The sequence below is a fragment of the Aquarana catesbeiana genome, linkage group LG03 (genome assembly GCF_042186555.1).
Source record: "Aquarana catesbeiana isolate 2022-GZ linkage group LG03, ASM4218655v1, whole genome shotgun sequence".
Classification (NCBI taxonomy): domain Eukaryota; kingdom Metazoa; phylum Chordata; class Amphibia; order Anura; family Ranidae; genus Aquarana; species Aquarana catesbeiana.
In genome coordinates this window covers 436,740,514-436,766,736 of record NC_133326.1, presented here as the reverse complement: position 1 = coordinate 436,766,736, position 26,223 = coordinate 436,740,514, and the positions used below count along the sequence as shown (strand labels likewise).

At 42.8% G+C, this 26,223-nt stretch overlaps 1 protein-coding gene across 2 annotated transcripts in view; it reads right to left on the bottom strand.

Moving 5' to 3' along the window:
- Positions 1-16,652, bottom strand: part of STING1 (stimulator of interferon response cGAMP interactor 1) — a 239,718-nt gene extending 223,066 nt beyond the window's left edge. For both annotated transcript variants that reach the window (XM_073620792.1, XM_073620793.1), the window contains exons 1-3: positions 16,542-16,652; positions 5,223-5,473; positions 3,042-3,228 (exon numbers count right to left, since the gene is read on the bottom strand). In XM_073620792.1, coding sequence (XP_073476893.1) covers positions 3,042-3,228; positions 5,223-5,473 — 438 coding nt within the window. In that variant the 5' untranslated portion in view covers positions 16,542-16,652. The remainder of the gene's footprint in view (positions 1-3,041; positions 3,229-5,222; positions 5,474-16,541) is intronic.
- Positions 16,653-26,223: the final 9,571 nt, after the last annotated feature.

The window sequence follows — 26,223 nt, the reverse complement described above, 5'->3', positions numbered from 1 at the left end:
TCATACACACGATAGGACTTTGTACAAATGTTCCCGTGGATTTTTGTACAAAGGGCGTTGGCCTTAAACTAATTAAGCATACACACGGAAGGACTTTTTCATCCAATTTTCACCAAATTATATGGTTTTTCAGCTCTTTACTGCCACCCTTTGGTCAACTTCTGTAATCGGCGAGATTTGACACCTGCGAGCCCCATCGTGGGAGCCAGCGCCAAGCTGGCTCGCTCATCGGGGAAGGAAAAATGTGTTTTTTCCTTTCGCGATGAGCGACAAGCATTGCTGACAGGTGTTTGGTATGAATCATGAGGGGGAACTCCACGCCAAATTTTAAATAAAAAAAACAGCATGGGTTCCCCTCCAGGAACATACCAGGCCCTTAGGTCTGGTATGGATTTTAAGTGGAACCCCCTACGCCGAAAAAACGGCATGGGGGTCCCCCCCAAAATCCATACCAGACCCTTATCCGAGCACACAGCCCGGCCGGTCAAGAAAGGGGGTGGGGACGAGCGAGCACCCCCCCAGACCATACCAGGCCGCATGTCCTCAACATGGGGGGTTAACGCTTTGGGGAAGGGGGCACCCTACGGGCCCCCCACCCCAAAGCACCTTGTACCCATGTTGATGAGGACAAGGGCCTCTTCCCGACAACCCTGGCTGTTGGTTGTTTGGGTCTGCGGGCAGAGGACTTATCGAAATCCGGGAGCCCCCTTAAACAAGGGGGCCCCCAGATCCCGGCCCCCCACCCTACGTGAATGAGTATAGGGTACATCGTACCCCTACCCATTCACCTGGGGGAAAAAAAGTGTCAATAAAAAAAACACACTAGACAGGTTTTTAAAATAATTTATTAGGCAGCTCCGGGGGGGTCTTCTTCCGACTTCTCCACTCTCTCTGGCCTCTTCTCCCGGTGTCCGGTTCTTCTGCCAAGCTCCTCCGCTATCTTCTGCTCTTTTGCCGCTCTTTTGCCATCGGTGGCCCGGTCTTCTCCGTTGTCTTGTTCCCTCTTCTCTTCTTCCAATGTATACACGACGCTCTCTCCCGCTGTAATGCCGTGTGCGAGGTGCGCAACGACTTATATAGGTATGGTCACCGGGTGATGTCACCCGGTGACCCCGCCCCCTTATGACGCCACAGTCCTGGGGCATGATGGGACTGTGGCGTCATAAGGGGCGGGGTCAAGGGTGACATCACCCAGTGACCACGCTCCATGCCTATATAAGTCTTCGCGCACCACGCACACGGCATTACAGCGGGAGAGAGCGTCGTGTCAACATCGGAAGAAGATGAGAGGGAACAAGACGACGAAGAAGACTGGGCCACCGCTAGCAAAAGAGCGGCAAAAGAGCAGAAGATAGCGGAGGAGCCCGGCAGAAGTACTGGAGAGCGGGAGAAGAACCGGACACCGGGAGAAGAGGCCGGAGGGCGGGAGAAGAACTGGACACCGGGAGAAGAGGCCGGAGAAGTCGGAAGAAGACCCCCGAAGTCGGAAGAAGACCCCCAAAGTCGGAAGAAGACCCCCGGAGCTGCCTAATAAATTACTTTAAAAACCTGTCTAGTGTGTTTTTTTTATTGACACTTTCTCCAGGTGAATGGGTAGGGGTACGATGTACCCCATACTCATTCGAATAGGGTGGGGGGCCGGGATTTGGGTGCCCCCTTGTTAAAGGGGGCCCCCGGATTCCGATAAGCCCTCCGCCCGCAGACCCCGACAACCAACGGCCAGGGTTGTCGGGGAGAGGTCCTTGTCCTCATCAACATGGGTACAAGGTGCTTTGGGGTGGGGGGGCAGGGCATGTTGAGGGCATGCAGCCTGGTGCGGTTTGGGAGCTCCCTCGTCCCCACCCCTTTCCTGACCGGCCAGGCTGCATGCTCGGATAAGGGTCTGGTATGGATTTTACGTAGGGGGTTCCCCTTAGAATCCATACCAGACCTAAGGGCCTGGTATGCTCCCAGAGGGGAATTCCCTTTAGCGCTCTCTGCATTAGGAAAATGTGTTTTTCCTATTGCAGCCAGCGCAAGATGTACAGTACCCTGTCGCCGAGAACCAGCGTGATGGGATTGTGCTGGAAACATTCTCGAGAAAAATGAAGTTCAATAGCCAGTGCTCTTCTGCTTGATTCCGAGCATGCGTGGAATTTTGTTTGTCGGAATTTTGTACACACGCTCGGAATTTTGAGTTTTGTTGTTGGAAAATTTGAGAACCAGCTCTCAAACATTTGTTGTCAGAAATTCCGACAGCAAATGTCCGATGGAGCATACACACGGTCGGATTTTCTGACAACAAGCTCACATTGAATATTTGTTGTCGGAAATTCCGACCGTGTGTACACGGCATAAGAGTTTTTGTGTTCATTTTGCACTTGGATCATCACCCAGTATGTTTCACATTCTTCTATCAACTGGGATTCATTTATATGTACACAACTTATTAAAACTAACTCTTTAATTTAACTTTCCTCATGAACATTTATTGATAGATTCCTATTTACAAAACATTTATTCATGTATTTTAGACTGTGTCAGATATTGGAGTGTTAATTTTGATTCTAAATATGTTAAAGGGATGGTTTATTTGTATTTTTGCATATTCATCTGTATTTATTAGTATTTTTAGTATTTGCAGCACTGGTGATCTGGGTTCATTACCCAGTAGGGTGATGTAAAATGTTAGTTTTTTTCCTTCTTTCTTTTTTCATGAATTTATCTGCTGTTTGCAGTTATCTGTAATTGCACTTCTAGTATAAGCACTTTTACTTTATCAGCATATTTATTTTATAGAACTTTGAAGGTAGCGCCGCATTTACTTTTACTTTATTAATTATAGAGTTATTGTCAACTTAACCAATACATGCTGATGCTGCCAAATTTGTCTTGGGTATCAAACCATCAATTACTTCTGGTTGTGAAAGGGTTAAACATGAGAATGAGTAGATATGAATATCACAAGATTCATTATTATATAGCTGGAAAATAATTAATAAACAATAATGGTATCCTACAATTTTCAGTTTTTACAAACATAAATATATTGCTTGCCATACCTGAAGCCCAAAAAGCCTGCACAACAAATTACATAGGAACAGCATGACCAGGTTAATCACACAAGAGAATCGCTGCAACAGATCTTCATCATAAAAGATATAGCAAAAAGCACTGGTAAAAATGAAAATGTATACGTTTCTCATACAGAAGCTTGCTTTAAATGCTCTCAGGTATTCTCCATTATACCTATGAAAATAAAAGATACTTGCATATTATTTTTACTAATTAAATTTACAAACATGCAAACACTCTCTAAGGTTTCTATAAATTTTAAGGCAGTTGTACTAAAAAAAATTAAAACATATTTTGTGCAATTGCAAGGGCCTCTGTACACATGCATTTTCCACTTGTACAGACAGTTTCTTTAGTGCCCACTTTGCTATAGTGCTTGATGTATGAGACTTAGTTTTCTAATCTATCAAGTTTATAATGTATATATTATCATTGCTGAACCCTGATCATGCCTCAACTCTAAATCATTAGTGAATTCACCTCATATTTACTCCTAGTACAAAAAACCACTGACACAGCTGTGAGGTAGAATTACCTATAAAGGGATTTCTATTGATGAAAAAAAAAAACTTTAAAAAAGGCAAGAGGCTAAGGACTTTTACTGCTCAACAGAAATAACCCTACTAGTTTACCAATAATAAACCGTTTCAGTAATGCTTAAAGTATATTTCAACATAAAAGCTTTTTTTCTAGGTTCAGATAGAGTAGGGAAGTATTAACAGAGGCACCCACTAGCATCATGCACCCAGGGCACTTGCCCCACATCTCCTGTGAGGTGCCCTAGGTCTCAAATGCCATAATCCCCAGCAGCCGCTGCTGCAGCTAGCGTCTCTCCCTGCCAGCTGCAGCTGCCTGTCTTCAGAGCCAAGAGAAGCTTCCCCTGGATTCCTCTTAGGCTCTCACTGGTCACACGACACACACAAAAGGAGGAGCCTGGGAGGAAGAAAATCTCTCAAGCTGCGCTGTATTTGAGGTCTGTAAATTAATTGAGGACTGTACTGGGGGACAGACTGACCTGGGAGGGGGTGGGGGATGGGTATAATTAAGATTGGTGCTGGAGTGAGAAGATTGGTGCTAGAAGGGGGGTTTTGGGAGGTGGGATTTATGCTAAGAGATGAAATTTGAGAGGAATAATTTGTGCTGGGGGAGGTGGAATTTGGGGGGAAAGAGGATTTTTTCTAGGAGAGTGAAATTGAGAAGGGGGGCTGGATTGCTAAGGGCGAGTTTGGAGGGGGAGGGATTTGTGCTGGAGAGTGATTTTGGGGTGTCAAGCGTCTGTGGTAGTGAGCGATTGTGGATCGCCAACTTGGGGTTCCCCAGGGTGTCTAAGCCCCAGCTGAGGATGCGGAAACCACTCGCATGTGTAGAGTACAAACAGCAAGAGACAATAGGAAGACCAGGAGACAAGCTGAGGTCAGGACAGGAAGCAGACAAGCACAGTTGGTAGACAAGCCCATCTGTACATGAGTAGTCAGACATAGGATACACAAGTAGTAGCAAACAGGAGCTCAGAGAACTGTGAAGTTGCTCAGGCAAGGCAGACAGATCTAGCAGAACCATTGCAGCAAGGAGGTAAGTAATGCGCAAAAAGAAATCTGCAGGCTAGACTGTGCTGGGGGGATTTGGGGGAGGAAAGAATGAATGAATTACAGCGACAGATTTTTTTTTTAAGCATCTGATTAGATCCATAGGCTCTAATAGGCTTCAAAATAGGGTGGACTCGGAGCGCAGAGCATTGTGCTCGGAGACCACCCAGGTGTGTTAGAAAAGCAAATGAATATTTACTTTTCTAACACTGAATTGCCCCTCTGCCAATCAGGAAGGGCGGGTCTGATACCCGTTTCCCGGTTGGCTGAAAGGTTAGGCGATCCTATTGGATGCCGAGGAGGAGGAGGAGGGGGATGCACGGCAGTAGGTGCCATGATCCACACCACAGGAGGAGGCAGAAAGTTGCCAGACACGCTGCCCGCCCGCTTCCTAGATGGGGTAAGTGTGGGGCTTTGATGTCCCGGCTGTCCTCCTGGGGGGGTTACCACCGATGACCGACCAGACCACACCGACCAAATGTGGTATTTCATGACTACGCTAGCATGCCACAGAAACTAATTAAATGATTTCCATTCTGAAATGTAAAAAATAGTAACTACTGCATCATTTACTGTGACTACCTGGTATGCACATGAGTGATCTCTTCAGAAAATTCAGAGAGACTGACAATAAACTCCCAAGCTTGAGAGATTATGAAATGAATTGCCATGCCATAGACAACTTGACTACTAGTGTAATTGTTACTTCCATAAAAGTACAAAATGATAAGGCATACAAAAATAAAAAGAAAGATGGCTTTAACAGCTCGGTTCCCTCGAGGTTGTGGAATAATGGAAATAATTTCAGATTTAGGTTGTATCTTGGGAGCCATCTGAAAAAAAAAAAAAAAGAAAAAACACCCATTAAAGTTATCAGTTTCATATATACTGTATTTATGAAAATAGAGGGAAAATTATGGGGTGGTGTTATATGGGGGAGGGGGGGGGGGAGGCGAGCACCGCCAGATTACACAGATGGATCTCCTGTTTATTCTGCGTTCAATCACACACAGTCTCGCCTCCTGGATGGCTCATAGGCTACACATCATATGTCCCGGCATTGGACCGGTGTTCTGCCTCCTGGACGGTTCATAAGATAGACAGAATTGTGTGTGACTGAGCAACGAATAAACACAAGATCCATCTGCGTAATCCGGCAATGGTGAGGCTGTGCTGATGGGCACTAATCAGGCTGCATTGATGGGCAATAGAGAGGTTGCAGATGAGCACAAATCAGGCTGCACTGATGGGCAATAGAGAGGTTGCAGATGGGCACTAATCAGGCTGCATTGATAGACAATAGAGAGGATGCAGATGGGCACTGATCAGGCTGCATTGATGGGCAATGGAGAGGCTGCAAATGGGCACTGACCCTTATTTTGCTTCAAAGTTCTTCATTTAAAATGTAAGTTTCTTTCCTGAAACTTTCCTCTTAAAATTAAGGTGCATGTTATACGCCTGTGCGCGTTATACACTGATAAATATGGTAACTACATTCACCTTTATTATACCTTTAAAAATAAGTCTCAGTCACACATGCATAGCCAACTTTCCTGATGTATGTTAATTTTAAGGTATGACAGAATTCATAAACTGGAGTAGCACTGTTGACCTTCCAAAAATGAGTTTTATTTTTATTTTAAGTGAACATTTGGCTAGGCTATGGATATTCAAGCATTTATACTGTATATTTAAGATAAGCAGCAAATGAGCTTTGAAACACTGACATTTGCATCTGCAGGCACTATGAAGCAGATCAGGAAAATATCAACAGACACCCAATGTCATAATGTCTTTCACTATTTAAGATTTTTACCAACTTCACTTATTCAAAAACAAGCTTTCCTATTCCCTCCCCCCTTAGGCTTAGGATCTTCCAGGTCTTTTCTCCACTCACTTGGGTTAAAAGCGACATAAGAACCCTTCTCCATCTGCTTGCCATGAAGAAGAATCTCAGAATTCCTGGCTAAACATACCAAGAGTGCATTGAATTACGTAGGAACAAGAAGAGATGAGAAAGTAAGAACACACGTAATTTCTTGGGGTTCACAGGTCATCGCGTCACTTCCGGTTTTTCGTTAGCAGAGTGGTCAGCTGCAAGGGTCTCGGGTTGGCTCCCCTCTAACGGTACTCGTGGTTCTGGAGGTGCGGACGGAGGCCATCAAAAAACGATTTCCTGCTGTTAGAAGACCCTGGTCGTCACCCAGGGATCTGCAGTCTCTTTCAGCTCTGAGCTAATGTCCCCTTGGCTGCCCACAAATTGGAAGTTCCGGGCCAAAGTCATCACTTGGGACAAGTTCCTATGTGACTGGAATGGCATCTCCATGTTCATTCCACAATCAACGAGCAGGTCTCTCGAGTGTTTCAGACGCTGCTGACTCAGCTGGTTTTCGGACACCTTTGGATGTGTGTAGTTGGCAGCCGGGAGTTTTTATGTTTGCCCTAGTTTGCGCATAATTCAGCATTGTCCATTATTTGCCTAATGATGGCACTAACAGTCACACGGGGACCGGTTGGCCAGGGAGCTCAGTGGTTTTTTTTTTTGGTTGTTTTTTTACGGCTGGTTTGGTCAAAGCCATTATTAAGGTAGTTTGGGGTCCCTTCTCATCATGTCCTTCATGCGTAGGTTTTGACATGGCCAGGCCTGACGTACAGGTTTCACGTCCTGGGAGTGTTTATCAGTGCAAATCACAATGTTGCAGCCAATGCATTATCTCGACTTAATCTCCCCTTGTACCAAGGGGGAAGGTTTATCCGCCAACACTATCAAGTGTATCTATCAGGGTCCAGAACTTCAGGCCCTTGCAAACTCCCGATAGTCTGTCCATTTTTGCGACTTTTTTCTTTATTTAGATCTCTCTTTATAGTCTGCTCTGACTGGCTTAATTAGCCAATCACATTACAAACCACCTTAATTTTCTATACTATATATTATAATAGTCAACTAATGACAGTCCAGTTTCATTCAAACCGCACTAGCTTTTTAGATACCCACACATTCTTTCGGCTCTAAATATTATATAGTTAAAGAGTTCGTTCACCCAAGTAACTGTACCCTCATATCCTTTTTTCCGCTACTACCTTCAGCTATCCAAGACATATCCATCAAGCCACTATCAGTTATCTATTACGTACTCCTTTGAGCCATCTGTTGAGCCACTATCAGGTATGGGTTACTTACCTTATCAATATCTCATTTTGTTCATTTACATTTTATGACTAAAACGATCGGTTACTATACATTTGCATTATTACTTTTTTTGCAGGACCCACCCTCGGCCTCAGTGGAGCCCCAGGTTTTTTAAACCTTTTTACGCCCTTTCTTTGGGCCCTTCTTCATTTTTTGAAGAGAATATTACCTACCTACATTCATACGTAATAATATATTTTTTTACTGTTACACATAAAGTAACAGCATTGATAATACGATAACGAACTTCTATCTACCTTAATCAGGAATACGCTAGATAGACAGACAATGTCAGTGCCTCTGTTTTTAACTGTTTTGGAATGCCAAGTCAGCCTATACAGTGTTAATGTAAGTGAAAACAAAATGAAAAGTATGGCATATAAATGTTCTTATGGTTATGTATACCTATATGCTTATCATCTTTTGTTAATACATTGTCTTTAATATAGAAATTTCTGTAAACCTATATCCACCCCCGAGGAAGGAGGCTAAGTAACTCCGAAACGCGTCGGATGCAAGATTATTGGTTTCAACAATGTATGTATGTATTAGTACACGATTCGCATTCCTCATAAATTATTGTTATATGTTCACTTTATGTTTTTACTACGTTTCCAATTAATAAATTATTGTTTATACTATACATACTCTCTCTACACCTTCTTACATGTGCCTTTAAAATCCACCACTAGGGGAACCTTTTTCTTTTTGTATATTTAATTTAGGATGTGGCACAACCTTGCAGTTAACTGCCGATCTACAACCCTTGCTATGTGACTGGAATGGCATCTCCATGTTCATTCCACAATCAACGAGCAGGTCTCTCGAGTGTTTCAGACGCTGCTGACTCAGCTGGTTTTCAGACACCTTTGGATGTGTGTAGTTGGCCCCCGGGAGTTTTTATGTTTGCCCTAGTTTGCGCATAATTCAGCATTGTCCATTATTTGCCTAATGCTGGCACTAACAGTCACATGGGGCCCGGTTGGCCAGGCAGCTCAGTGTTTTTTTTTTGGGTTGTTTTTTTACGGATGGTTTGGTCAAAGCCATTATTAAGGTAGTTTGGGGTCCCTTCTCATCATGTCCTTCATGCGTAGGTTTTGACATGGCCAGGCCTGACGTACAGGTTTCACGTCCTGGGAGTGTTTATCAGTGCGAATCACAATGTTGCAGCCAATGCATTATCTCAACTTAATCTCCCCTTGTACTAAGGGTGGGAAGGTTTATCCGCCAACACTATCAAGTGTATCTATCAGGGTCCAGAACTTTAGGCCCCTGCAAACTCCCGATAGTCCGTCCATTTTTGTGGCTCACCCTCTCAACTTCCCAACAAAAAGCATAGACAGGCCAGGGGTCAGTGGTATTATTTACAAGGACGACAGTGACTGGTGTCCAATCATTACGCAGTGGTTCCTCTGGACAGCTCTCGCTCTCTTTTCCCACGCATCTTCTCACTACAAGCAGTTTGTTCTCATGTTCAGCTTTACTCGCCAAATTAGGCTCAAATTCAAAACCATTTTCTGTGCATTTGTTTAGGATCGGGGCAGCTTTCGCTGGTTCCAAACAGGGGGCCCCTTTTTCATATCCTCAAGTACATGGGGCGCTGGCGTTCCTCCTGTTATAGTTGATACATACCTGAACCCTATACTGAAGTCATCCGGGGATTCACTACTTCACTAGACTGATTGATATTACGTGCCCTTCCATCAAGCTTTCATATCACACCTACTTTCATGTCTTTTTTGCCCTCTTTGAGGCTTACTGACCAGCTAGGCCAAGGCACACTTCAGGTCTTAGTAGTTAGGGTTATCGCATTTCCAAGTGAAGACTCTGACTACAAGTTAGAAGGCTGGCTGGAGGCTAGCCTGCATTTGTAGAAGGAGCGTGAGGGGTATATATCCCTCTTCCTCTGTCTAGGACTGCGTCGGCTTGTTTGTGAATGTCTTGAATATAGAAATAAAAAAGATGCATCTCTGCGCTGTGGTGGGGTGGCAGCTGACACAGATAGTAATACACCAAACTTATAAATAATCTTAAGAAAAAGTGTGTAGCTTCAAAAGATAATGAACAGCGATGATATGAGAATACTGTGTTATAAATGGACAGCACATTGAAATAAAGTCCAAAAAAGTGTTATACAGTCAGGTCCATAAATATTGGGACATCGACACAATTCTAATCTTTTTGGCTCTAGAAACTGCAGCCTTTCAGCTTTAATTTGAGGGTATTTACATCCAAATCAGGTGAACGGTGTAGGAATTACAACAGTTTGTATATGTGCCTCCCACTTTTTAAAGGGACCAAAAGTAATGGGACAGATTAACAATTATCCATCAAACTTTCACTCTTTAATACTTGGTTGCAAATCCTTTGTAGTCAATTACAGTCTGAAGTCTGGAACACATAGACATCACCAGGAGCTGGGTTTCATCCCTGGTGATGCTCTGTCAGGCCTCTACTGCAACTGTCTTCAGTTCCTGCTTGTTCTTGGGGCATTTTCCCTTCAGTTTTGTCTTCAGCAAGTGAAATTCATGCTCAATCGGATTCAGGTCAGGTGATTGACTTGGCCATTGCATAACATTCCACTTCTTTCCCTTAAAAAACTCTTTGGTTGCTTTCGCAGTATTCTTCGGTCATTGTTCATCTGCACTGTGAAGAGCTGTCCAATGAGTTCTGAAGCATTTGGCTGAATATGAGCAAATAATATTGCCTGAAACACTTCAGAATTCATCCTGCTGCTTTTGTCAGCATCATCAAGAAATACAAGAGAACCGGTTCCATTGGCAGCCATACATGCCCACGCCATGACACTACCACCACCATGCTTCACTGATGAGGTGGTATGCTTTGGATCATGAGCAGTTCCTTTCCTTCTCCATACTCTTCTCTTCCCATCACTCTGGTACAAGTTGATCTTGGTCTCATCTGTCCATAGGATGTTGTTCCAGAACTGTGAAGGCTTTTTTAGATGTTGTTTGTTGTGGTGAACCCTCTGTATTCACTCTGGTGAAGTCTTCTCTTGATTGTTGACTTTGACACACATACATCTACTTTCTGGAGAGTGTTCTTGATATGGTCAACTGTTGTGAAGGGTGTTTTCTTCACCAGGGAAAGAATTCTTCGGTCATCCACCACAGTTGTTTTCCGTGGTCTTCCGGGTCTTTTGGTGTTGCTGAGCTCACCGGTGCGTTCTTTCTTTTTAAGGATGTTCCAAACAGTTGATTTGGCCACACCTAACGTTTTTGCTATCTCTCTGATGGGTTTGTTTTGTTTTTTCAGCCTAATGATGGCTTGCTTCACTGATAGCGACAGCTCTTTGGATCTCATATTGAGAGTTGACAGCAACAGATTCCAAACACAAATAGCACACTTGGAATGAACTCTGGACCTTTTATCTGCTCCTTGTAACTGGGATAATGAGGGAATAACACACACCTGGCCATGGAACAGCTGAGCAGCCATTTGTCCCCATTACTTTTGGTCCCTTAAAAAGTGGGAGGCACATATACAAACTGAAGGTCTGCAGTTAAAGCACATCTTGTTCGTTTCATTTCAAATCCATTGTGGTGGTCTATAGAGCCAAAAAGATTAGAAATGTGTCGATGTCCCAATATTTACAGTGGCAATCCAGCAATCCCTGTACTTGGCCGCATTCATCTTTCCCCTCGATTGCAACCAGTCATCCTGTCCCTGCAGCTGAAAAACACCCCCACAGCATGATGCTGCCACCACCATGCTTCACTGTTGGGACTGTATTGGACAGGTGATAAGCAGTGCCCGGTTTTCTCCACACATACCGCTTAGAATTAAGGCCACAAAGTTCTATCTTGGTCTCATCAGACCAGAGAATCTTATTTCTCACCATCTTGGAGTCCTTCAGGTATTTTTTAGCAAACTCCATGCGGGCTTTCATGTGTCTTGCACTCAGGAGAGGCTTCCGTCGGGCCACTCTGCCATAAAGCCCCGACTGCTGGAGGGCAGCAGTGATTGTTGACTTTCTACAACTTTCTCCCATCTCCCGACTGCATCTCTGGAGCTCAGCCACAGTGATCTTTGGGTTCTTCTTTACCTCTCTCACCAAAGCTCTTCTCCCCCGATAGCTCAGTTTGGCCGGATGGCCAGCTCTAGGAAGTGTTCTTGTCGTCCCAAATGTCTTCCATTTAAGGATTATGGAGGCCACTGTGCTCTTAGGAACCTTAAGTGCAGCAGAAATTTTTTGGTAACCTTGGCCAGATCTGTGCCTTGCCACAATTCTGTCCCTCAGCTCTTCAGGCAGTTCCTTTGACCTCATGATTCTCATTTGCTCTGACATGCACTGTGAGCTGTAAAGTCTTATATAGACAAGTGTGTGGCTTTCCTAATCAAGTCCAATCAGTATAATCAAACACAGCTGGACTCAAATGAAGGTGTAGAACTATCTCAAGGATGATCAGAAGGAATGGACAGCACCTGAGTTAAATATATGAGTGTCACAGCAAAGGGTCTGAATACTTAGGACCATGTGATATTTCAGTTTTTCTTTTTTAATAAATCTGCAAAAATGTCAACAATTCTGTGTTTTTCTGTCAATATGGGGTACTGTGTGTATATTAATGAGAAAAAAAAAATGAACTTAAATTATTTTAGCAAATGGCTGCAATATAACAAAGAGTGAAAAATTTAAGTGGGTCTGAAGACTTTCCGTCCCCACTGTAAATTATACGCTTTTTTGAACAGGGGGTATGCCAGCTCCCAGACAATTGCACCACTGGTTCCGCTATATGTTGGGCAATTAGGGGGCTGGAGCTGGGAGTCTTTGCCTTCATAAACATGGAAGGTGTACACATATCCAGTGGCTCTATCACACAGTTTATTCAATTTTAACCCATACTTGGCCCTCTTGCTGGGAATATATTGTTTGAACTAAAGCCAGCCAGTAAAGTGGATAAGGGATTCGTCCGCACATATATTTTGGTCTGGGACAAACAATACAGCAAATCGTTTGGAAAATAAATTTATTACGGGGCGTATTTTATACAATTTATTGTGGTTGGGATGATCTTGGGGAGGGCACTGCGAATTTTCATTAAAATGTAGGAAATGCATAATCATGTCATAGTGTGTCCAGGACATGACAGCAGAATATATCAGCCTGTGGTTGGTGGATATATAGGGGGATTTTTAGAGATTTAATCGCCTAGAGAACTTCAGCCTCTGAGATGTTGGCATTAAGGGCATTGTGAGCCCCTTCTGGAAGCTTAGGAAGGTTCAGTTCACGAAAGAACTGTTCGGTTTGATGTAGGGGAAATGGGCCTGGCTTGGCATATATGAGAAAAGAAACTCAGAGAAGCCAGACAAGATCTGTAGAGGATTGGAGGCAAGACCCCCTGTCCGTGTCCGAAGCCAAACTGGTCTATACGGTTTTCCCACAGAGTTCAGTTTCTTGGCCAACATAGGCCCAGGTTTATCAGTGCATGTATAATACTTGTGTTTGGTCCACCTTAAGGCCTTTTTAGCTCAAAAGGCGCAAAGGAGATCCAATTTCCATCGCCAGGGTATCACAAGCCCTCCTATGCGCTGCAGCAGGGAGTGCCTTTCAAAGTACATTCGCTGTCGCTAAGAGAGAATGAAGTTCAGTGATGCAATGTTCCCTGTTCTGTTTATGCGAGGAAGAGAGCTGGATAATGTGGCCATGAACCATAGCCTCATAGGCCTCCCATGGGAACACAGCTGAAGTAACTGGGCCCACGTTGTCAGCAAAGTATGTTTGTATAGAAGACTGGGTATGCTGACAGGTGGCTTGAGTAGTCAAAAGTGATTCATTAATCCGCCAATGTAAGGGGCGTTTGGTAAGGCCCAAAAGGGAAACAAGAAAGACCAACGGGTCATGGTCAGACCATGGTGGGGAAGGGACAGAGATCTTGCGAACTAGTGGAAGATGATGTACTTGCATAAAAACATGCTCAATCCTGCAAAAGCTATCATGTGGGTTGGAATAGTACACGGGCATTAGCATGGAGCTCCCTCCAGACGTCTATCAAACCGAAGGTTTGGAGAACTGTGCACACTTGAGCCTCATGTGCCTGATCATGAGAGGGAGTAGCCCCTTGCGCATATCGTCTGTCTAGGGCAGAATTTAGAAAAGCCCATGAGGAGGAGCAAGTGCTTCTGGTGTTGGGAGTCTACTCTACTGATGTGTGAGGAAAACCTGTGTTGAAATCTATTAGGTGCGTAGTAGGAAACAATATTCACATCTTGGTCCCATAAAGTGCCCTGCAAAAGTAAGTACCGACCAGTAGGATCTGCAATCTCCAGCGCACAAGTGAAAGGAAAATTGCGTTTGAATGCAATCAAAACACCTCTATGTTTTTCAGTGGCCGAGGCAGTATAGAACAATAGATAATGCAGGGAGAGAAACCGGGGAGAGGAGGACTGAGCAAACCTGGTCTCCTGCAAACATACTGTATCCACATGTTGAGATTTAAGGTGGTGGAATACCTTAGATCTCGTAAGGAGCGAATTAAAGCCATGGATGTTTTGTGAGAGAATTTTCAGAAGGGGAGTAGCCATGGTGTGAAAAAGTGAAAATGCTTATCATCAAAAAAAGGACAAAGAAGCCCCTGTCAATAAGTGGCTGTTGTTCAGGCAGGGGCCCAGGACCCTGGGAGAAGAGAAGAAAGGGGGAGGGAGAAAAAAATGGGAAACAAAGGAAAAAGAGAGAGAAAAGAAAGAAAATTAAGAGGTAAATGGTAGCTGTAGACAAAAACCATCAAATAGGTGGAATACATCCCGACAATAGAGGATGTCTGGGGGGGTGGCTCCACCACCGGACACATGGCTGCAAATGTTAGGGCAACAGTAGCTCCCATGGAGATAAAATAGGGCATAAAGAAATTGCAGGCCACAAATATCGGAATCAAGCGTGTGTGGGAGGGGTGGGGATAAAGGGCTAAGGGTGAGGTCAGGAGAGGAAGGGGCCTAGTAAGGTAGGATAGGGAAGGGGGATGGGAAAAAGGTATGCACGATGGGTATAAAAAGCCCCCTAGAAATCGGGGGAAGCAACATTATCAAACAGAACATTAACAGTAAAGGAATCTGGAGTAGTAGCAATTTAGGGGAGCGGGGGGTGGAATAGTGCAAGCACAATGTCCACATCCCCCCAAGGCCCGCTTGAGTTTCTGAATGACCAATAATATAAAAAATAACCACAATAAAATGTAAGTAAGAGGGGGGCCTGAACACCACCACTCATAAAAGGGAGGGTAGGGCAGGGAGAGGGAGGAGGAAAAGAGGGAACGGAGCAGGAAAGCGGCGAAGGGGTTTGGATGAGGAGGTGGGAGGGAAGAGCGGGAGGAGGGGGGAGTAGGAAGGACACAACAGAGGTGGGGAGGCCAACCCATACACAGTGAACATCAATACAAATTGTAAAATAAAACAGATCAGGACAAAAGAAACACCACACATTAAGTCAGCATTGGTCAGTCCCATTACCTGCAATAGACCTTAGGGCCAACCAATGTAAAGCAGAAAGGCAGAGCTTAGGCTTAATGATGGGGGTGGGAACCCCAGGTCAAAGAGTAAAGATCAACAGGCGTCAATGAAACTCCATGGGGAGGTCCGTAGTGATCCTTAAATTCCAATAAGGATCCTTAAATCCCAATAAGGATCAGGAAGCCCCTGTAGCACAGGTACAGTCTGCAGGTATGAGTTCCTTAAAGGTTAGGTGTCAATGCAGGATGAGGCCACAGGTGTAAGTCAACCGCTAGCAGTACATAGATAGAGACAGTCTCCTGAGGAAGAAAATTGCGGAGCCATCAGGGGACCCCCTATTGAACAGGTACCTTAAAGGGTCTTTCCAGAGATCAGAACATGAACATTCACAACAGGGTAACAGTAACGGTAATAATAGCCACACAGCCAAACTCACGAATGTGGCTACCAAAGGCAGGAGACCAGGCTCCAAGACAAGGATTCAGGAAAGCTTTCCTTCAAGATGGTATAGAGATTGAGCTGGCTCAACTCTGAGGATAGCAGCCGCCAGTGCCCCACATCGTATGCACCTTGTATATAGACTTCTGTTTGGTACTAAACCAGGGACCTTATGGACAGTCACAGCTCAAATAGGTGTATACCTTTCTGTGCTGCCTCTTCACATACTGCATGCGCCAGAATACTTTGATCTTGGTGGATTTACTGTTGCTACTGGGGGTTTTATTGTTGCTGGTGGGATAATCTATTGTTACTGCTGAAGAATTTATTCTTTAAAAGGAGGTGGTGCTGGAGGTGGGTAGTGGGCAGAGACAAGGGTGAGTTGGGGGTGGGGAGGGTACCTGCACCTGTTCACTGAGAAAAAAAAAGCCCTGCGTATACAACATTTTTAGTAGGAAGAAGGACAGACTTTTGAGGTACACACCACACAACATCAATTTAACAGCATATCAATTTTTTTGTGAAAAGCGCTACATTTGGGTGAAATCCTCACAGCTTTAAAGCTAAAAAAATAATTAAAAATGCTTATGGCCCATACAAATCCTTAAATAAATCAACTGTACATTAAAAATTTTGTTTGACTTTTTTCTAATTGTAAGTGCAATGGTAGAAATGTATAATTGTAAAACCAGGAAGTGAGCTATACTTGACACAAAATCACAACTTTTAAATTAACATTACGAACAACTATAAACGCTTTCATTTCCTGCTGTTTTTGTATGAATTTCAGTAATTTACGATCTTACCTTACGTTATCTTTTCTTTTGCCTTCTAAAAAAATCTGGTAGTTGAAAGGTGGAAGTTGAATGACTGGGCGTTTTACTGCATGAGCTTTGAAAGTGAAACAAAAACAGGGCGAGCTACAGCAAGGGGGTGTGTAATTATGTTGCCATTTATTAACCATGTAGGTTTCCATTTCACAGGCTGTGTAAAAGCTGGGTCGACTATGATGTGTTTTTTTCTGGCTAATCATATGCTTTTACTTTCAGTTCATAACTTAAAGTTGTAAAGTCAGAAGGTTTTTGTTTATCTTAATGCATTCTATGCATTAAGATGAAAAAAACTTCTGTGTGCAGCAGCTACCCCAACACCCCCTAATACTTACCTGAGCCCCATCTCTCCAGCAATGTCCAGGAGTTCCTCAGCCGTGGGACTCGCCTCCTGATTGGCTGACACACAGCAGTGGCGCCACTGGCTCCCGCTGCTGTTAACCACTTCAGGCACCCCACAAATAGAGAAGATATCAGATAAAGAAAACTAGAAATGAATGTGACCTGTCTCAACCTAGAATAACAACATCAGCATACCTCCATCCCTAAATGTTATGCGAAAAGAAGTGGAGTTGGGACTTTATATGAGGCATGTTGATGTGTATAATATTGTATGGAGTAAACATGAGTAAATTGAAAGTCACAGTCCCCTAGGGGTAATTAATAATAATAATAATAATAATAAGCATAACCGATAATGGTGAAAACATTTATGGTACAGAAATTTAGTCATAATGAATCAATGTATATAAAAATAATACATTTAATAGCGAATAATCAATTGAGGAACACGATTTGTGACAGACAAAATTAATATCAAATATATACAGATGATTAATACATTATTTACGTAATATGTGAAATTGATAAAAGCTGTAATATGATACGGTTGTCAGGGCAAACTTATACTTGGCACCCATAGATGAACACTCTGAGTGTTTCATGGCCTGTTGCCAATCTTTAGGAGTTGGATGTATGAATGAGCTAAAAGGTAATGAATAAATTGTTAAATTATCTATAGGGATCCATAGATGGGAACAAGGCAGAGAGGAAAAGGAAAAAAGAAAAGAAGAAAAACTTTCAGTATTATTTAGGGCCCTGTCACACTGGGGCAGGCGTCGGCGGTAAAGCGCCGCTATTGTAAGCAGCGCTTTACCGTCGGTATGCGGCCGCTAGCGGGACGGTTTTACCCCCCGCTAGTGGGCGAGAAATAGTTAAAAACCACCGTCGGCGGTATAGCCGCGCCGTCCCATTGATTTCAATGGGCAGGAGCGGTGAAGGAGCGGTATATACACCGCTCCTTCACCGCTCCGAAGATGCTGCTAGCAGGACTTTTTTTCCCGTCCTGCTAGCGCACCGCTCCAGTGTGAAAGCCCTCGGGGTTTTCACACTGGAATGAAAGCAGCGGCACTTTCAGGTCGGTTTGCAGGCACTACTATTATCAGTGTGAAAGGACCCTTACAGAGCAATTCATAAATAATGGCCAGCTCCAGAGAATGGGATAGAATGGTGGCCGACATAGATGGTCCCAACCAGGGTTAAGGCGGGAGATCCTCTAGACAGGACCCATGGGGAACAGTAGCCAGGGAGCGGGTCGTACAGCCACTACACAGTGCCATATAGTGAAATGTGTGCATAATTGACATCTGCCAAGATCTGTGTACAGATATAAAGTAAAATCATAAGAAGCAGTTAAAAAATGAGTTGCTTGACCGTGTGTGGATGTGGGGTTAATGTGAGTGCGAATGCGTGCAAGCAAATTGAGTATGCGCAATGACAGGGAATGTGTAGATAATGAAATTGATTACATTAAATATAAAAGTATATACAGTATCTCACAAAAGTAAATACACCCCTCACATTTTTGTAAATATTTTATTATACCTTTTCATGTGACAACACTGAAGAAATGACACTTTGCTACAATGTAAAGTAGTGAGTGTACAGCTTGTATAACAGTGTAAATTTGCTGTCCCCTCAAAATAACTCACTACACAGCCATTAATGTCTAAACAGCTTGCAACAAAAGTGAGTACACCCCTTAGTATAAATGGCCAAATTGGGCCCAAAGTGTCAATATTTTGTGTGGCCACCATTATTTTCCAGCACATGACGACATCACGGAGCTGGAGTATGTTAGAGACCTTGCGCTCCTCCACCTTCCGTTTGAGGATGCCCCACAGATGCTCAATAGGGTTTAGGTCTGGAGACATGCTTGGCCAGTCCATCACCTTTACCATGAGCTTCTTTAGCAAGGCAGTGGTCATCTTGGAGGTATGTTTGGGGTCCTTATCAAGTTGGAATACTGCCCTGTGGCCCAGTCTCCAAAGGGAAGGATCATGTTCTGCTTCAGTATGTCACAGTACATGTTGGCATTCATGGTTCCCTCAATGAACTGTAGCTCCCCAGTACCGGCAGCACTCATGCAGCCCCAGATCATGACACTCCCACCACCATGCTTGACTGTAGGCAAGACACGCTTGTCTTTGTACTCCTCACCTGGTCGCCACCACACACGCTTGATACCATCTGAACCAAATTAGTTTATCTTGGTCTCATCAGACCACAGGAAATGGTTCCAGTAAAACATGTCCTTAGTCTGCTTGTCTTCAGCAAACTGTTTGTGGGTTCTTGTGCATCATCTTTAGAAAAGGCTTCCTTCTGGGACAACAGCCATGCAGACCAATTTGATGCAGTGTGCGGCGTATGGTCTGAGCACTGACAGGCTGACCCCCCACCCCTTCAACCTCTGTAGCAATGCTGGCAGCACTTATACATCTATTTCCCAAAGACAACCTCTGGATATGATGCTAAGCACGTGCATTCAACTTCTTTGGTCGACCATGGCGAGGCCTGTTCTGAGTGGAACTTGTCCTGTTAAACCACTGTATGGTCTTGGCCACCGTGCTGCAGCTCAGTTTCAGGGTCTTGGCAATCTTCTTATAGCCTAGGCCATTTTTATGTAGAGAAACAATTCTTTTTTTCAGATCCTCAGAGAGTTCTTTGCCATGAGGTGCCATGTTGAATTTCCAGTGACCAGTATGAGAGAGTGAGAGCGATAACACCAAATTTAACACACCTGTTCTCCATTCACACCTGAGACCTTGTAACACTAACATATCACATGACATCAGGAAGGGAAAATGAGTAATTGAGCCCAATTTGGACATTTTCACTTAGGGGTGTACTCACTTTTGTTGCCACCAGTTTAGACATTAATGGCTGTGTGTTGAGTTATTTTGAGGGGACAGCAAATTTATACAAGCTGTACACTCAATACTTTACATTGTAGTAAAGTGTAATTTCTTCAGTGTTGTCACATTAAAAGATATAATAAAATATTTACAAAAAATGTGAGGGGTGTACTCACTTTTGTGAAACACTGTGTATCAGATATGTGTACATATACATATCAAAAATGAGAAAATGTGCCAGTGGATAATTAGTGCATATGCAGTGGTCATGTATATAAGTGTGTGCGCGAGTTTATATGTGTATGTGTTGATGTATGTAAATATATATTGTATGTATGTTGGTGTACGTATATATGTATGTGCGTGTATGTTTGTGTGTGTGTGTAGAGTGATAAAGCAAGTCCCCAATTACCTGAACTGAAAATAAGTGTAACACAAAAAAACATTCCTCGTGGTGATGGCATGTGGAGTGAGATGCCGGCTAGCCCCGGCTACCCCCGGTCCTGGGTGGATCCCCACTAACGTAATGTATACCATGTGGCAGCCAAGGAGAGGAGTATAGGACCCCCTCAAACCTGCGGGCGTCCGTACCCCTCTGCTAAAACGTGGGATGGAAGAAGCATGCTCTCGCACAGCACCGTCATATGGTGCCGAGCGCGGGGCACACTCACATGACGTCGGTGAGCCGAGGTCCAACCCCGCCCCCGTCGTATGGAAGAGACGAGCGCGGGGGGAAGGACCTAAGCTCATCGTAACCCCGGATCATGAGACGCAGTCATTCAGACTCAATGCCCATGACCTGGAAGGTTAATAGAGTGGAGTGCATAGCAGCACCCCTTGATGAAACGTTCTCTATATCAGCTATTATGGGGCAGTGGTATATTAATTGATGGTCAACTGAAAATATTAATAAAAATAAAAAAATAATAATGGAAAGTAAATTAAATATGGCATATATGGGTGTTAAGTAAAATAAAAATGGGGGAATGAATGTGACCTGTTATGCGAAAACAAAAAAGAAGTGGAGTTGGGACTTTACATGAGGCATGTTGAGGTGTATAATAATGTATGGGGTAAACATGTGTAAATTGAAAGTCACAATCCCCTAGGGGTAATTCATAATAATAATAAGCATAATAAAACCGATGATTCATAAAGAATCAATGTGTATAAAATAATACATTTAATAGCGAATAATCAGTTGATTAACATGATTTGTGACAGACAAAATGAATAATAAACAATCAACTGTATACAGATGATTAATACATGATTTACATGATATGTGAAATTGATAAAAGTTGTAATAGGATATGGTTGTTAGGGCAAACTTATAATTGGCACCCATAGTTTTTGATATGTATATGAACACATATCTGATACAGTATATATACTTTTTTATTTAATGTAATTAATTTCATTATCTACACATTCCCTGTCATTGCACATACTCGATTATACTTGCACGCATACACACTCACATTCACCCCACACCCACACACCCACACACAGTCAAGCAACTCATCATTTTTTGACTGCTTCTTATGATTTTGCTTTATATCTGTACACAGATTTGGGCAGATGTCAATTATGCACAAATTTCACTATATGGCATAGTGACTGTCCGACCCGCTCCCTGGCTACTGTTCCCCATGGGTCCTGTCTAAAGGATCTCCCGCCTCCACCCCGGTTGGGACCATCTATGTCGGGCCACCATTCTATCCCATTCCCTAGAGCTGACCATTATTTATGGATTGCTTTGTAAGTAATACTGAAAGTGTTTCTTCTTTTCTTTTTTCCTTTTCCTCTCCGCCTTTTTCCCATCTATGGGGAGTGGTGGACCCTTATAGATAATTTAACAATTTATTCATTACCTTTTAGCTCATTCATGCATCCAACTCCTGACGATTGGCAACAGGCCATGAAACACTCAGAGTGTTCATCTATGTGTGCCAAGTATAAGTTTGCCCTGACAACCATATCAGATTACAACTTTTATAAATTTCACATATCATGTAAATCATGTATTAATCATCTGTATATGTTTGATTGTTTTTTATTCATTTTGTCTGTCACAAATCATGTTCATCAACTGATTATTCGCTATTAAATGTATTATTTTTATATACATTGATTCTTTATGACTACATTTCTGTACCATAAATGTTTCTCCGATATCAGATAAAGGCTACTGAGTGGGCACAGGACAATGAAGTAATTATGCCAGGATGGGACTGCAGGGGGTATTAGACTGCGATCTTCAATCAGCAGCCATGTCCCTGGAAAGACCAGCATGACAAGTCTCACACTGGAGAGCTTATGGACTGTGAAGGAAAGTAAAGCGCGCCCACTGTATCTATTGCATGAAGCGACATACACCTACGGCGATTCGCGCAATAGAGCCGACCTGCCGCACTATAATGACAGCGGCTGGTCAGCAAGTGGTTAATGAGTTTGCTAACTTTTTTGCACTGGAACATGTGCAAGAATATTAATTATTATTACGCATGAGCTTTGGGTTTGTGTTTGTAACGAAACGTCCCACACTCCGCTTGAGTGCTTTCATCATATACCACTTCCTCCCAGTCTGAATATAGATATCAACAGCTCACAAGCACAAAACAAGATGATTTGTTTAGTTGCTGAACATGGACTGTCTATTAGATCCAAACTACAAGTCTTGTATAGAGTAGAAAAGGAGGTCCCCCCTCCTGCTCATATTACTCTAATGCCGCGTACACACGGTCGGACTTTTCGTCTACAAAAGTCCGACAGCCTGTCCGACAGACTTCCGACGTACCTTCGGCGGACTTGCGGCAGACTTTCTTACGAACGGACTTGCACACACACGACCACACAAAAGTACGACAGCCTAGTACGCGGTGACGTACACCAAGTCCGACGAGACTATAAAACGGAAGTTCAATAGCCCGTACGACACCCTTTGGGCTCCTTCTGCTAATCTCGTGTTTATCTCGTGTTAGTAGAAGTTTGGTGAGAGACGATTCGCGCTTGTGAGACTCGTATTTTTCAGTTCGTTTTAACTGTTGTTCAGTCTGTGCTTGTGAGGTTTGTATCTGCTTTTCAGTGCGTTTGGTCAGTTGGCATTGAGAAATCTTTGTTTTATTGGCCGCTCGTTCCTGATTTTCAGGTCGTTCTTCACAGGCCTTGCTGTTCTTCAGTGCGTTCTGTTTAGTGCGTTCTGACCAGCCGACCGTTTTGAAGCCATGTTACCTGTACGTACTCGTCGTAGAGCTCGTGCATTGTATGTGCTTGGTGCTGTAGTTTATTCTTCAGCCCAAGACCAGTCCATGAACAGGGCGAGGAGGAGTTCATGGACCAAGAATTGGTTGCTTCAGCGTGACCAGTTCTGTCACATGCCTTTGCTCCGTGAGATCCGTGAGAATAATCCTGAGGATTTCAGGAACTTTCTCCGGATGACGGACCCCGTTTTTGACCGTTTGTTGGCTTTGCTGACCCCCTATATCAGCAGGCAGGATACCTGCATGAGGAAAGCCATCACTCCGGAGCAGAGGCTGGTCGCTACCTTGCGGTATTTGGCCACAGGGAGAAGCCTGCAGGACCTTAAGTTCTCGACAGGCATCTCCCCCCAGGCTCTGGGGATCATTATCCCAGAGACCTGTTCTGCCATCATACAGGTCCTGCAGAAGGACTATATTAAGGTAAGATATTTTTCTTTTATTAGCATCACATGTTCTTTTATGTAATCTTTGATAATGTGATGTATTTCTTGCTTCAAACACTACTTACCATCATTGCAATATAGTGTGAATGTCCCCTTTTTATCCTCACACATGCTGGAATTTTTTACTGTTATTTTTTGTCATGCATGTATATTTTCCTTCAATAACCTTCCCAGCATGAAGTGATGGGAACATATCCACCTAGTCTACTCATTTGGAATGTATTTTGTTTGAGTGTATTTAGTGTGCTGCTAATGAGCAATTATCTAGATTTCACAACCCCCCCACCCCCCCCCCCCCACCACCTAAACTCACTCCAAATAGTGTGCTGCTAATGAGCAATTATCTAGATTTCACAACCCCCCCACCCCCCCCACCACCACCTAAACTCACTCCAAATAGTGTGCTGCTAATGAGCAATTATCTAGATTTCACAACCCCCCCCACCTAAACTCACTCCAAATAGTGTGCTGCTAATGAGCAATTATCTAGATTTCACAACCCCCCCCCCCCACCTAAACTCACTCCAAATAGTGTGCTGCTAATGAGCAATTATCTAGATTTCACAACCCCCCCACCCCCACCCTCGTTAAAATTTGCTGGAATGTTCTGTGGTGTTGATTTGTCTAAAGCAAATATATGTTGCACTTTGCAAAATGCATGTGCACTCTACAAGTGCATTTGTTCCAGTGCTTTAGTAAATGAGCAGAAGCTCTGCTGATTTCCATCATCAAATCATATGCAAGCCTCAAAGTGTTTTCATTAATTGCCCTTGCATGTGATTGTGTACTCCTTGCAACATGAATGCCTTTTTCCATTACCTCATTTACTGTAAGCTGGTTAGCAACTGCACCTGCAGAGTGCGACAACTGCAGTCTTGTAGCCTTTTTAGTCCCTAAATTCCTGCGTGTCCTAAAAGTAATTTTTTTTAGGGATTTCACAACCCCCTAAAATGTAATCAATGTTCCATCAGAGGGGGTGAGCAATCTGATAAGTGTGCCTTTCCATATTAGTTATTCCAGAACAATTAAATTATTGAATGTTATACTGATGCTGGGGAATAATGTTTTTAATTGTCTAATTTTCTTGCAATGTTAGCTTCCAAATTAATTGATTTTGGTTTTCTTGTTTGATTTCCCAGTTTCCTTCAACGCCACAGGAATGGCAGACTGTGGCATCCCATTTTGCCAGCCGTTGGGACTTTCCCAATTGTGGAGGGGCTATAGATGGGAAACATGTCCACATTGTGCCACCACCCCATTCGGGGTCATATTATTTTAATTATAAGGGGTTCCACAGTATTGTTTTAATGGCGGTGGTGTCGGCACACTATGATTTTTTATATGTGGACGTGGGGAAGAATGGCCGGATGGAGGATGGAGGAGTATTTGCCCAGACGGAGTTCTGCCAGCGTCTCCAGAGTGGTGGCCTGGGATTGCCACCTGATGAGGATAACGTGGAAGGACTCCCCTTTGTCTTCATTGCCGATGAAGCCTTCGCTCTCAGCAAGCACCTCATGAGGCCATTCCCCCAAAGAACCCTCACCCCGGAGAGGAGGGTTTTTAATTACCGGCTGGCCAGAGCTAGAAGAGTGGTTGAGAATGCGTTTGGAATTCTGGCCAGCCGGTTCCGCCTGTTTCAAACAGCCATTAATTTGGCGGAATACAAACTTAATTTTATCGTTTTATCGTGCTGCATTCTGCACAACTTTTTAAATAAACATTCTACAAATTATATAGGCACAGTTGGGCCTGAGGCCGGACAAATAGAAGCCAACCTTACAGGCCTGGATACTGTCCGTACTGGCTTGGCCCCCCAAAGTGCCCGTCAAGTTAGACAGCAATATGTTAATTATTTTATGGGTAGGGGGGCCATTGCAATGGGCCAGGATATATAATTTTTGACAATAAAAAAATTATTGATGAAATCTTGCATTATATTTATTGCTTGCCTTTCTTTTGGGCTGTCTCCTAGGTTATGGTCGAGCAGTTGTAGTGCCAACTGTATTGTAATTTTAAATGTCTAAATAAGCTCCATTGCCACTGTAAACAACTTTTTTACAATTATAACTAAAATGATACTGAGCCTTGAAATAACAAACCACACATTTATTTAATTCCTATAAGGAGATGTTTTTATTAATGGTTGTTATGCATTCCGTTCTGCATTTAGTATAAAATGTTCATAGACAAAAATAGAATGATATCTTAATAATGTAGCAAAATATAATTATATCTAAATATTTATACCTAATCCACAAAAAAATATTTTTGGCTTTTTGATTTTCACAAACAGGCTTTTTTTTTTGTTTTGGGAAAATCAAGTTTTGTTTTTTTTTTTTTTTTTTTTTAAAGCAATTTTTTTGTTTATGTTTTTTTTTTTATCAAGTTATTTTTGTTTTTATTATTTTTTTTTAATAAAGTTTGTATATTAAATTTTTTTGGTTTTTTAAAATCAAGTTTTTTAATTTTTTTGGTTTTTTAAAATCAAGTTTTTTAATTTTTTTGGTTTTTTAAAATCAAGTTTTTTATTTTTTTTGGTTTTTTAAAATCAAGTTTTTTATTTTTTTTGGTTTTTTAAAATCAAGTTTTTTATTTTTTTTGGTTTTTTAAAATCAAGTTTTTTATTTTTTTGGTTTTTTAAAATCAAGTTTTTTATTTTTTTTGGTTTTTGAAAATCAAGTTTTTTATTTTTTTGGTTTTTGAAAATCAAGTTTTTTAATTTTTTTGGTTTTTTAAAATCAAGTTTTTTATTTTTTTT